At 38.2% G+C, this 14,470-nt stretch overlaps 2 protein-coding genes across 3 annotated transcripts in view; both read left to right on the top strand.

Moving 5' to 3' along the window:
• LHFPL3 (LHFPL tetraspan subfamily member 3) overlaps positions 1-14,470 on the top strand; it is a 580,909-nt gene that overhangs the window by 179,532 nt on the left and 386,907 nt on the right. The window lies entirely within an intron of this gene.
• On the top strand, positions 6,116-8,362 carry LOC119534278 (akirin-1-like). The gene has a single exon (XM_037836464.1). The coding sequence runs from the start codon at positions 6,167-6,169 to the stop codon at positions 6,740-6,742; it is 576 nt and encodes a 191-aa protein (XP_037692392.1). The 5' UTR covers positions 6,116-6,166; the 3' UTR covers positions 6,743-8,362.

Here is a 14,470-nt window from a genome sequence, read left to right as displayed (position 1 = left end):
ATTTTTTACTCCAAAAGTGATAGCATGGAGCATGCTAATAAGGCTTTTTAGTGCCTTAATCTTTTTCCTGAGGGAAATAGTGTCATCTTAACTACTTTGTGAGCAAAAGAACAATATAGGGACAACAGTCAGAAGACACCTTTGCTATCGAACTATGTGTGACCTTAGGAAAAGTACTTAACCCTTGTGTACCAGTTTCTTTGTTTGCAAAATGAATTGCACCTTCCCTATTCCTCTTACTGTAGTTCTTGCTATGATATGAAATGATTGATGTGAGTATGTTTTTAAAAATAATAATGATGCTGTCCCAATCTTGCATTACTTACAGTTTTGTTAGCATTTGTCCTTTAGAGAAGAAACCATTAAGGTTGCAATGTAGCATGACTCAGCATTTATCTTTCACGGTCACTCCCTTGGTAGTATCCCTGGGCCCCTGTGCAGCCCTGTTGGAAAGTTCTACTGCCAGACACTCAGTCCCTCCGTGACTCCCAGACCCTTGGAAAAGAGCCTTCAAGAGAATGAGGGAATTCTTAGTGTTTGTGTTAAGTGTCGGTGCACCAACATTACATCATTAATTACAAAGTATTTTCCCTCCCAAAAGAGGCCTTTTGGCGTGTAATAAGATGAATTAGCTCAATCTGTTATATTAATTTCTTTTTATTGGAAAGTTTAAATAATTAAACTTATGATCTCATCCATATTTCAAAACAAGATAATAGAACACATGCAGTTATAATCACATTTAACCCAAAAACCATATAAAACTTGGTAAATTGCTTTACAAGATTCCATTATATTTCAGTAGTTCTTCCTTAACAGTAGCAGAAAAGAAAATACGCTGGAAATAAAGAAAAATAACAAAATGAACCCGGAGATGATAAGGATGTTTTACAACTTTTTTTTCCCAACGCCATTAAATGTATTGCTCTTTAGCAGAGGACTGAACCATAAAGATGAGCATAGTATGTAATTGATTGGGTGGCTATTTCCTGAAATGATTCAGTCCGAGAGGAATTAGTAACATGGGTAGACTTGGGAACACAGGTTCCGTCGGTAACCACAAGCCTTCTGTTTTAATGTTTACCCAGTTCTTTCAGAGATTGTCCTTCTCAGAGACGGTTGAGGGCATGCTTCTGGGACTCCATCTTAGCAGCCTGGTGATTTAATCAATATCTTTGTGATCCCTTTAATTGACTGGAACTTTATATTAGATATTTTGGAAAACAAAATTGAAAGTATTTACTGTAGGTTAGTTTGTATGTACGCTTGCCATATTATATTGCAACTTTGTATTTACCTCTTGTCTCTAACATCTTTATCATTAATATATCCCTAGAGTTATCACAGTGGCTAACAAAAATGCTCAATAAATGCTTATTGATTGAAGGAAGGAAAAAAAGGGGGAACAAACTGTGAAATTTGGTGTATCCTTTTGAATTTCAAATGTTCTTAGATTAATCATAGGTATATTTTCTTAGACTCTTTACAATATCATAAACCAATACTATATGCCTTTTTTAATACAGTTTTATTGAGATATATTCACATACCCTATAATCATCCACAGTGTATAATCAATTGTTCACAGTATCATCAGATAGTTGTGCATTCATCACCACAATTTTTGAACATTTTCCTTAGTCCAAAAAAAGAAAAAGTAAAAAAGAACACCTAAAACATTCCGTTGCCCCCCATCCCACCCTATTTTTCATTTAATTTTTGTCACCATTTTTCTACTTATCGTCCATGCACTGGTTAAAAGGAGCATGATCCACAAGGTTTTCACAATCACACAGTCATACCATGTAAGCTACATAGTTTATACAATCATCTTCAAGAATCAAGGCTACTGGGTTGCAGTTCAACAGCTTCAGTTATTTTCCTCTAGCCATTCCAACACACTGAAAACTAAAAAGGGGTATCTATATAGCTCATTAGAATACCCTCCTGAGTGATCTTATCCCACCTGTTATTCATTTAATTTTTGTTCCCATTTTTCTTCTCAAGGTTTTCACAATCACACAGTCACACCGTGTAAGCTACATAGTTATTCAGTCATCTTCAAGAATCAAGGCTACTGAGTTGCAGTTCAACAGTTTCAGGTATTTCCTTCTAGCTATTACAATACACTAAAAACTAAAAAGGGATATCTATATAATGCATAAGAATAACCTCCAGAATGACCTTTCAATTCCATTTGAAATCTCTCAGCCATGGAAACGTAATTTTGTTTCATTTCTCTTCCCCCTTTTGGTCAAGAAGGCTTCCTCAATCCCATGATGCCAGGTTCAGTCTCATCCCCAGGAGTCATGTCCCACATTGCCAGAGAGATTTACACCCCTGGACATCATGTCCCATGTAGTGGGGAGGGCAGCAAATCTACCTGCCAAGTTGGCTTAGAGAGAGAGAGGCCACATCTGAGCAACAAAAAATTCTCTGGGGGACACTCTTAGGCACAATTATAAGTAAGCCTAGTCTCTCCTTTGCAGTAACAAGCTTCGTAAGAGAAAGCCACCAGATTGAGGGCTTGGCCTACTAAATTGTTAGTCCTCAATGTTTGTGAGAATATCAATAATAACCCAGGGGGAAGTCCAACATTTTTGCATTTTTCCCCAGTTCCTCTGGGGGGCCTGCAAACACACTTATTCTTGGCCCAAATTACATTGGGATGTGTCAGGATTTCACCCTACCCTGTATATACTTATCAGATCTCACTTCCTATTCAAAGTTCCATGTAATTATGGTGTTTGAATAAACTGACCATACAAGTTAAATTATTTAGCTACAGAAAATATAGATCCTGCACCAAATAAACATCTCTTACCTTGGTCTCGCACAGAAGTTGAAGTTTTAAAACACAGTAGTGTCCTTTATTCTTTGGCCTGATTTGCCTTCGTCCCAACCAGATCTGCTTCATTCATATTTCTAATTGAAGTCTGAACTCTTTTTCAGCTTTCTTAATGGTTGCTGTATGAGACAATACTGACATTCATAGCTACCAAGCTCTGACTCTGAGTCTCAGGTGTCCCACAGATACCCAAAGTTCCAGAGACTGAACAGGTTTTATACACGAAGAGCTCAGCATCTCAGAATTTAGAAATAACCATTACACCATATGCCTCTTTAATGATGCTTTTCTTTCAACATTCATTCTACTAATTTAAAAGCCATTAAGTAAGATGAAGCATTCAAAACCAGTCAACTGAACTACTTCAGTCACTTGGGAGCAGATAAAGGTCTATACAAATTGCTAATATGATTTGAACTGAAAGCAAACCATTTTAGATTTGAAGTTAAGAGCAAATAAGATTTTGATAAAATTTAGAGCTCCATCCAAATGAGTTTTTTTTGCACGTCATTTTGTTATTGTGAACTGTAGAACTGAGGAGTATGCCCCATCCCCCAAACGTAGTGTCATACTGACAGGCCACTCGCTGTTCCTCTTCTGGAAGCATGAGGCTGTGTTTCCTCAACCCTGATCTCTGACATCCACCACAAAATGCCCTGGGATCTGAGGTTCTGGGTCAGTCAATCTGGTACAGCCTGGGGCTCAGGGATGTTAAGAGAAATGAAAGAGAGTTCTAGAAATGATAAACTCCAATTTGAAATAGGGGGAAAAAGAAAGGCTGTAACACAATGAAAATCTCAAAGAAAACCCAATATATTCTGCAGCTATGTCTAAGCCCTGCTATTGAATTAGCTATGGCATAGTTGACTTGATGGTTGTTCTGTTTTCTTTTCTTTTTCTAGCTGTAATAACTGAATTTCTGAATGATAAATTAGATCAATTTTACTGTGCTGGGAATCAAATTAACCGAAAGGAGTTTTAAAGTAATCACATTGTGGCCTGCTTTATTGTAGATGCATTTGATCAGAGGGGTGGAAATTAGATTCCTTAAAATATCTATAGGGAAAATGATTCAGTGGATTCACTGTATCTTCAAACCTTCATATACTATTATTGAGATTTTTATGGATGTTGAAACAATTCAGTATTGTTCATGTCTACAATAACTGTAGATCTTGTCTCCTGACTGTTTAACACATTACTTTCTATATCATATCTGAAATATAGTGGTGAAAACTCCAACTTATTTGCTAAAACCTGAGCTAGTTAAAATTTGTTGTCTTTGTCTCATGGTTTGGAATTGGAATCTAATTCAACTTTTACCTAAGGAGCAGGGAAGAAGTCAATGTTCCAGTGCTTCAGATTTTAATAGCTGTCATGCTTACCACCAAATTGGGCAAAAAAAAAAGTTTTTGCATTTCTCTTATTCGAAATAAAAAAGATATGCAGGAAGAGGGCACAGTAATGTTGTCCACATGTTGGCCAGTGGGAACTCACAGGGCTTTTGACCCTGACCACATGAATTATTACTGTTCCATTTCCCAATTCTTAAACATGTTAAGGTCATACTGTTGTCCAGGACAGATCAGAGGATTTGTTCCACCTGTCCCCATCACACGTTTGACCTCCTGAGTTATTTGGGTATTCTTCTTGCAAAGAAGGTGAAATGCACTTGTACAGTATAACTTGCCTAACCTACCTTTCCAACCTTTATGACTCAGAGGGATTCTAATAGTGTTTATTTTTCCAATGTCAGAATTATTAGAGCATAAATAATATGTCATTATTTATTCAGCTCTATTCCATGCTAACTGGATCATGGTATGGTTTTGGTAGGTCTAGTTTCCAAGGCATTATCTGTTACAATGCTAATATTCAGTGATATCTGAGTCCTTAGAAAAGGGCATTCTGTTACACTGTTGGTGACAGTATAAATTATTACAAAATTTCTGGAAGATAAATAACAAATCATTACTAACAGCCTTAAAATTCTGCAAACCCTTGACCCAGAAATTTGCTTCTAGAAATTTATACTAAAGAAATAATTATATATGTTTGCAAATCTTTAATTGTGCACATGTTCATTACAGTGTTATTTGTAAAAAGGAAAGATAGAAACAATTTGGGGATAATAGGGGATTGGTTAAATAAATTAAGCATTATAAGATGATAGAGTACTACAAAACAATGAAAAGATGTTCACATGTAATTTTAAGTGAAAGATTAGCTTAAAAATAGAATGAACAGAGCTATACTGTTTTGGTAAAAATGAAAACAAGTGCACGTGTGCACACATACATATGTGAAGAAAAGTCTGGAAGGATGTCACTGTCTTTGTCTTTGCTCACCTACATTTTTTTCTAGGTTTTTCTACAATAAATGTTTATTCATTTTATAAGAAACAATGAAGACATTCCTAAGTGACCAGGGAATGATTTCAAAGATATTCCTGAGTATTCTGTTTCTCAAGTTTGGTCATTTCCATACTTGAGTTTTGTTCTTTTTTTTTTTCTTAAGTCCAACCAACATTTATTTAGCCTTCATATAAACCTGTTTCTTTTCCTTAAGCTTTTGTTTTGTTACGTTTTCTTTTGTTTTTATTTGGTTGACATGGAAAATAACAATTATACAATCCATGCTATACTTGAACAAATATACTTGAACAATTATACAATCCATCCTATGCTTTAAGACGGTAATCAAGTCACCTGTAACTCATTTTTCTCTCCAAGCTAAACAAGCCCCATTCCTTTCATCTTTCCTCATGAACCTGTTTTCTATTCCTTTAATCTTTATGTGTTATTCATCTCTGAACACTCTCTGCTTTCTTCATGTAGAATTTAAAATGCACTTCCTGAACTGGACGCAATCATAGAAAAATGTGACTAAGGCAGACTACGGTAGCAGGACTTATCCTTCACCCTTAGCAATTCAGGAGTATGATGTGTTTTTTTAATGCTCATAGTCAATTGTGTATTCACCTTAAGTTTATAAACAGTTTTATTACCCAGGGTTTTCTATAATATTGATGTATTTTCATCATATTTTTTATTCCAGTTTTTAATGTCTGCTGTTATATTTTTGTCCTAAATGTTTTCTCATTTATATGCTTACCCTTTTGGCATCAAATTGCATTCTTTTGATAAGAAAATTTCTCACAAATGTCAAGGTCATTTTGATTTCAGTCAGTGGTATTAAAAGCAATAGTAGGCTGGAGGCGCCATTGGAGCCGGCTTGGCTTGCGGGCCCCGCTGAGGAGGTGGAGGTCAGGCCGCATTTACCGCCGCGTCCGCGCCTGGTCCCTGGCCCCTCAGCGGTATGGCGTGCGGGGCGACGTTGAAGCGGCCCATGGAGTTCGAGGCGGCGCTGCTGAGTCCCGGCTCCCCGAAGCGGCGGCGCTGTGCCCCTCTGCCCGGCCCGGCTCCCGGCCTTAGGCCCCCGGAGGCCGAGCCGCCGCCGCTTCAGACACAGATCCCACCGCCGGCTCTGCAACAGCCTGCCTCGCCCGGTAGCGAGCGACGCCTTCCAACTCCGGAGCAAATTTTTCAGAACATAAAACAAGAATATAGCCGTTACCAGAGGTGGAGACATTTAGAAGTTGTTCTTAATCAGAGTGAAGCTTGCACTTCGGAAAGTCATCCTCACCCCTCAGCACTCACAGCACCTAGTTCTCCAGGTTCCTCCTGGATGAAGAAGGACCAGCCCACCTTTACCCTCCGTCAAGTTGGAATAATATGTGAGCGTCTCTTAAAAGACTATGAAGATAAAATTCGGGAGGAGTATGAGCAAATCCTCAATACCAAACTAGCAGAACAATATGAATCTTTTGTGAAATTCACACATGATCAGATTATGCGACGATATGGGACAAGGCCAACAAGCTACGTGTCCTGAAGGTTTCTTGCATATCTGAGTACCAGGTTTGACCTCAAGAGATGGCTGCTGTATACTTTTTGCAACTGGTTTGATATCACATTTCAGCTCCAACTTTGCATCCTGAGAACACTTAATTGTTTCTGCAGGTCCATTTTATACAACTTGAAAGATGTTGAAACTTTCTGGTTGCCACAAGCATATCTTTCTTTCCTGCTCATCCAATAAACAGCTGTGCCCTACTGTGATAGATTTTCCAAACAAAAAACCTGGAGCAGCAGTTTAGTAAAATATGCCTTCAGTGGCACTCAACAAATGGAGTTTCCCCAAGCACAGTTCTGTAAGAAGTGTGTGTGTGAGAGTGTGTGTATATGTGTGTATGTGCATTTTAAGTTATTATTTGTATTGTGCAAATTTTTTGATCTTGGGGATTCTGGCTGTGAATTTGATGCACGACAATTATGGTTAAAAACATTTGCTTGGTCTACAGAAGATCATTAATGTTTTGTGACCATATAAGTTGTAACAGTGGATTATTTTATGTGTAGGTATTATTGTTAAATACAAGGACTGTTTCCAGGCACAGAATATGAATCATAAGTTAGGATGGACATTAGATATGATTATGACATAGCGAAGGTCTGCAGTCTAGGTCTGCAGATGCATGGTGAGGAATTACAACAAATTGGAGGATAGGCCATTCGACACATGGACTCCGCCTAGCCGTGTTACAAAAATACTTTGACTCCAAGCCTTAAAATACCCACATGGAGTCTGTGCTCACCTCATTCACACAATCAGAGAGCTCCCTGGACACTAAACCTCTCCAGGGAAAAGATCTCTCCTAGAGCAGGAACATCAGGGTTTGTTCCATAGCATAGCATAGGTGAGCATGGGGCTGGGCCAGCCCCAGTGGCACTGCCACTTGGGCAGAATTGGGATCCTTTAGTTGGGTTTCCCCAAATTCTTTTAAGAGGCGTCCGTGTTCAACTGCTTGAGTTTTGTTTTGGTAACCTCCTGCCTGAGGTTGCTTATGGGCTGTTCTTCACTTGGTTTCCAAGGCTGAGGAACAGAAAGTAGCCTCTGTTTTGAGGAGGTGGAAGTTGAGTATACATTTATTTTTTACTGTGACTTGTTCAGGACCACATTTTACAAAATGCCTTGTTTCATTATTGTTTCTGGAAAGGAAAGTTCTATTAAAATTGTTTTAGTTTAATATAGAATAGTTTTTTTTAATTAGGGCTTATTTTGAAAAATTCTGAATTTAATTCAAATGTATGCCAATACCTTCCAAAGTAAGGTAATATTCACAGACAGTTGTTCAGATCAGATGGCTTAGAGAAATTTCTGGAATATTCACATTCAAAGATTCCTTATTAATGAATGTCTTTGACATAAACCTAACCAAAAACTGCAACATTATTCTTTGTAAATTTTCATTATATAGTGTTAACAAGCTTAGTTGCAAACAAATAAAATACTTAAGCTATTTGTTTACCTTGCCTTCTTACTACTGTGATAATGTTTATTCATTCAAGTAATTTATGTGAGGCTGCTATAACTTTCTCCAGTTCATCATTACGTTGAAGATTTATAGACTTTAAAGCCCAGCATTGATCTTTTAATTATTAAAGAATGAATTTATTTCGTAAAAAAAAAAAAAAAAAAAAAAGCAATAGTAACCCTTCCTGGTTGAAAATTCTCTGCAAATCTGGTAAGTGCATTCCTGATTCTGGGTCAGGAATGTAGAATACATTTTACATACTATATTAAGTATGGTAGCCTCTGGAAATGATTCCAGTAGATATCATATCACCTCTTTCTCCAGGCTGAATCCTTGACTCAACTGCCTGCCCATATTACAGAAGAACAATAAACACCTTACTTCCTGCCTTACTGATGAGCCAATGGTGTATAGTAGCAATAAAACTCTTGCTGCAAAGGAGAGGCTAGGCCTGCCTATAATTGTGCCTAGGAGCCTCCTCCCGAATGCCTCTTTGTTGCTTAGATGTGGCCCTCTCTCTCTAGCTAAGCCAACTTGGCAGGTGAAATCACTGCCCTCCCCCCTACGTGGGATCAGACACCCAGGGGAGTTAATCTCCCTGGCAACATGGACTATGACTCCCGGGGAGGAATGTAGACCTGGCATCGTGGGACGGAGAACATCTTCTTGACCAAAAGGGGGATGTGAGAGGAAATGAAATAAGCTTCAGTGGCAGAAAGATTTCCAAAAGGAGCCGAGAGGTCACTCTGGTGGGCACTCTTACGCACACTTTAGACAACCCTTTTTAGGTTCTAATGAATTGGTATAGCTAGCAGTGAAAACCTGAAACTATCAAACTACAACCCAGAACCCGTGAATCTCGAAGACAATTGTATAAAAATGTAGCTTATGAGGGGTGACAATGGGATTGGGAAAGCCATAAGGACCACACTCCACTTTGTCTAGTTTATGGATGGATGAGTGGAAAAATAGGGGAAGGAAACAAACAAACAAACAGGCAAAGGTACCCAGTGTTCTTTTTTACTTCAATTGCTCTTTTCATTTTAATTATTATTCTTGTTATTTTTTTGTGTGTGCTAATGAAGGTGTCAGGGATTGATTTAGGTGATGAATGTACAACTATGTAATGGTGCTGTGAACAATCGAATGTACGATTTGTATGACTGCGTGATATGTGAATATATCTCAATAAAATGAAGATAAAAAAAAAAGAAATACAACTGTTTTAGCATGCTTTGTTCTTCAGAGAGCTACTGTGACAGTTTTTTTGTTGGCTAATCATCAGCAGTGGAACCCAACTGGTCTGATGAAATTTTTCTAGTCTTCAAAGATTGAAAAGTCACGTGTCTATGTAGGAGGTAGCACATCAAAGCAAAACTCTTCAACTTTTAAAGTTGTGTCAAAGTGGCACTGGTGCTCCCAAAATCAATATTCAGAAAGATAAGCATTAACTAAAATGTATATTACTTTTCCATCCTATGGGACATAAATCATACACCAGTGAAATTTTTGTCTTCTAACTCTGTGATTACGTTCAATCATGAACAGGGGAAAACATTTTACCTGGGCTGCATTTATTTTTAAAGCCATCACATTCAAATGAGCTATGGAAATGAAAAGCTTTCACATTGCTGATGTTAAAGAGGAAATTAGAAGCAAATGATGATAATTACAAAGCATAACCTTGTCTTCTCCTGTATATGCCTAAAGGTAATGAGAAAGCACAGGGTAAAAAGTTGGTGCTGGTAAAGATAAGAGAATGGTGAGCTGTCATGAGTTCCAGATGAAAAAGGCAGAATAATATCATTTACATTTCTAGATTTCATGGGGGAAATCGTTTGAGCATGAATGACTCATTTGTTTTGATTGAGAGAAAAAATTAAAACTCTTTGGGAATAGTACAATCAGCTAATTATCATATATATATAAAATATATGTATGTATCCCAAAAAGATAAGCATGAGGTGATGAATGAATGATTGTAGTAGAACCCAATCGAATGTTCAAATATGAATAAATGCAATTAATGAAATCAGCTACTGTCACAGTTATCATAGCATGTCATTGTAATTTAAAAGCTAATATCTCTCAAGTGAATTAATGAAAAGTCTTTTAAAAAGTTACTTTTCTCTGTTTTCAAGGATCATAGATACAGACCAGAAGTTATATATTGAAAGGACATCTTGTACGTGTCTCCTCCTCCAAAGAGACTAAGCTTAAAATGGACTTAATTACACATAATATGTATGCATTTCTTTGAAAGGGAATGTAAAATATCAACACACTAGAATAACATGAAAACTGACTTTATAAGGAAAAAGTATTTTTTTCTTATACCTCATAGTATGCAGAGCACATTCACTTACACATTCCTCAGGACTCAGTTTAGGTGACCCTCCTCTAGGATACCTTGCCTGAGCCCTCAAGGCTCCTGAATCTTCCTGTGGCAATTGCTGTACATATCCTACCACTTGTCCCTCGGCCTGTGCACCTACCTGTCTCCAGCACTAGACTTCAGTCAAGTCCTTTGCTATCCTCATTGTACACCCAGGACCTACCACCATGGCTGACTTGAACTTGTGCTCATATAATCTCAATTGGGCCTCAGTTCAACCCTAAAATATATAGGCTGGGATTATAATTCTCATTTTATAATGAAGAAAATGAGAATCCAAGAGCTTCTGTGACTTGAGCTTGAACTTGAGCTATGATTTAAACATTTGGACAGTGAAACCAAGAAAGAGAATTTTAAGAATAGCTGAGCAATTCCAAAAGAACTGTCAGCTCAGAGACCTATTCCCAGCAAAAATATATTTGTGTTCTAGGATTAGGTAAAGAGTTCTTATACTTGACATAAAAAAATACAATCCATGAAAGGAAAAATCAGTGAATTGGACTTCAATAAAATTTAAAACTCATGCTCTGTGAAAGAGCTTGTTAAGAGGATGAAAAGACAAGCTACAGAGTGGGAGAATATATTTGCAAACCACATATCTGACAAAGGACTAGTATCTAGACTATATAAAGAATTCTCAAAACCCAAAGTTGTAAAAACAGACAGACAGATAATCCAATTAGGAAGTGGACAAAAGACAAGAAAAGGCATTTCATTGAAGAGGATGGCAAAGCATGTAAAAAGATTTTCAACATCATTAGCAATTAGAGAATGCAAATCACCCCACAATGAGATATCACTAGACACTTATCAGAATGGCTAAAAGATTTTTAAAAAGTGACAACCACCAAATTCTGGTGAGGATGCAGAGAAACTGAGTCACTCACATCTTGCTGGTGGGGATGTAAAATGGGACAGCCACTCTGGAAAACAGTTTGGCAGTTTCTTCAAACACTAAACATGGAACTACCAGATGACTCAGCCCTTGCACTCCTGGCCATTTATCCCAGAGAAATGAAGCCTTTAATTCACACCTGTACACAAACATTCACAGCAGCTTTATTCTTTTTCTAAAAAAATTTCAGTTTTATTGAGATACATTCATATATCATACAATCATCCACAGTGTACAGACAGTTGTTCACAGTACCATTGTATAGTTGTACATTCATTACCACAATCAATTTTTTAACATTTTCATTACTCAAAAAAAATTTTTAATAAAAATAAGAGTAAAATAGAAGTAATAAAACATTCTTTCCCCCCATCTCTCCCTATTTTTCAATTAATTTTTGTCCTCATTTTTCTACTCACCTGTCCATACCCTGGATAAAAGGAGTATGAGCCACAAGGAGCTTTGTTCTTAATAGCCAATAATTAGAAACAACTCAGTTGTCTTTCCATGGGTGAACTGTGAAAACAAACTGTGGTCTATCCATACCTTGACCTATTACTCAGCAATAAAAAAGAGCAAGCTATTGCTACGCATAGCAACATGGATGAATCTCCAGAGGATTACACTGAGTGGAAAAAGACAATCTCATAAGGTTATATACTGTATGATTTTATTTATGTAACATTCTGTAAATGACAAAACTATAAGAATAGAGAACAGATTAGTGGTTGCCATAAGGAGGGTTGGGGGTAAAGGAAAGGGGGTATAGCTATTAAAGAAATATGAGGGATCCTTGTGGTGATGGAAGTATTCTGTATCAATGTCAATATCCTGGTTGTCGTATTGTATTGTTTCGCAAGATGTAACCACTGGGAGAAACAAGTGAAGGATATAGGAATCTCTTTGTATTATTTCTCACAACTTCATGTAAATCTATATCAATCTCAAAATAGAAAGTTTTATTTTTGAAAAAAAAAGCATAGAACCAGTAGAAAGGAAAAGATTGAAGATGAGATGAGTGAGAGAGAAACAGGGACAGGGAGTTTTATTTTTCATTTAGGAGCTTTCCCTGGCATTCCCCTAGTTTTAATTCCAATCCAGCTGTTTTTTAAAGACATTATAACCCAGAGATCTCTCCCCCCACCCCCCCACCCCCGTTACATGGTGAGTCCGGATGAATCAAGTGGAGGTAATAATTAAAGACAGAGAGTGGCAAATGCAAGCAAAATTTATCTCTTCTCTCCGTATAGTCTCCCTGATTGAATCTCAACCTCCAGCAGCAGTTCTCAGTGTTGGCTGCTCATCGAAATCATCTGGGGAGCCTTAAGAAAATGCTAATGCCTGGATCCCACCTCCAAAGATTCTGATTAAATTAGCCTAGGATATCTCTCGAGCCTCAGCATGTTAAAAAGGTCTCCAGGTGATTGTGAAGTGCAGCCAAGGTTGAGAACCACTGACCAGGTGGAGGTCCACCACCTGTTTAAATGTTATTTGTCTGCATACTGTGGTGGTTTGTAGCTGTATGTACCTCAGAAAAATAACATGTTTTTTTAATCTAATCCATTCCTGTGGGTGTGGACCCACTGTAAGAATCTTTTGAAGAGGCTACTTCAGTTAAGGTGTGACCCACCTCATTCAGGATGGGTCTTAATCTTCTTACTGGATTCCTTTTTAAATGGCCAGGGAAGCAAGAAGCTGAAATCAATGGAACCTGGAAGAGAAGGGAGAGACCAGCATATGCTGCTATGTGCCTTGCCATGTGGCAGAGGAGCCAAGGATCGCTGGCAGCTTGTCTTGGGGAGAAATAATTCATTGATGATGCCTTAATTTGGACATTTTGTTGGCCTCAAAACTGTAAGCTAATAAATTCCCATTATTAAAGCTGAACCATTTCATGGTATTTGCTTTCAGAAGCCTAGGAAACAAAAACAGATTTTGGTACCAGAAGTGGAGTAATCCAGACCTTCATTCCTGATGTTTCTGGGCCATTAGTAGCTCTGCCTGGATTGGGTTGCTGCAGTTTTCCATTAACTTTAATCACAGGGCAGGGTAGAACTAAAATACACCCTAGGGGATCTCCTGTATTCCAGGCAAACTCTTCTTTACCTCCATTGTGTAGGAACAGTGCTATTTCCCGTTGAGGGTCAGGATCACTCACCCCAGCTAATATTTTGCCTCCTGATTCAGAGGCTTGAGGAGCCCAAAGTGGCCAGGTGACAGTCTTAACTTCAAGTCAATGGAATCTTTTTTGTGCGTCCGGGTGGAAGAACTCCTCTTTTTGGAACTAAGACCTGTAGACCAACGGAGCTTGTTCCTGCAAGAAAAGGAAACAAAAATTTTTCTAGGGGTAATGGTAAGTGGTATCACTTCCATTTCCACCTCTTGATTCCTGGACCCATGAATCCTGGCTATGGCAGAAACAGCCCTAGAGAGTGGATGCTGATTCAGAACATACACAGCCTCCTGGAGAATATGGCCCAAGCCCTGCAAGATATTGCCACCTTGTTGGTGCCATAATTGAGTCTTCAGAAAGCAATTCTACCATTCTGTCAATCCAGTTGCTTCAGGATGATGGGGAATATGTTAAGACTAATGAATTCCATAAGCATGTGCCCATTCCTGCACTTCATTTGCTGTGAAGTGGGTTCTTGGATCAGAAGCAATGCTGTATGGCATACAATGATGGTGGATAAGTCATTCTGTAAGGCCAAGGATGGTAGTTTTGACAGAAGCATTGCATGCAGGGAAGGCAAACCCATATCCAGAGATGTGTCTGTTCCAGTAAGAACAAATCACTACTCCTTCCATGATGGAAATGGTCCAAAGTAATCAACCTGCCACCAGGTACAGGCTGATCACCTTGTAGAATGGTGCCATATTGGGGACTGAGTGTGTGCCTCTGCTGCTAGCAGATTGGGCAATCAGCAATGGCTGTGGCCAGGTCAGCCTTGGCGA

Source organism: Choloepus didactylus, chromosome 5, assembly GCF_015220235.1.
Source record: "Choloepus didactylus isolate mChoDid1 chromosome 5, mChoDid1.pri, whole genome shotgun sequence".
Taxonomy (NCBI): Eukaryota; Metazoa; Chordata; class Mammalia; order Pilosa; family Megalonychidae; genus Choloepus; species Choloepus didactylus.
The sequence above is the reverse complement of the archived record's forward strand: the minus strand, read 5'-3'. Positions and strand labels throughout refer to the sequence as shown.

Excerpts from the sequence above, each read along its gene's own strand:
- LOC119534278 (XM_037836464.1), top strand. The coding sequence starts at position 6,167 with ATGGCGTGCGGGGCGACGTTGAAGCGGCCCATGGAGTTCGAGGCGGCG.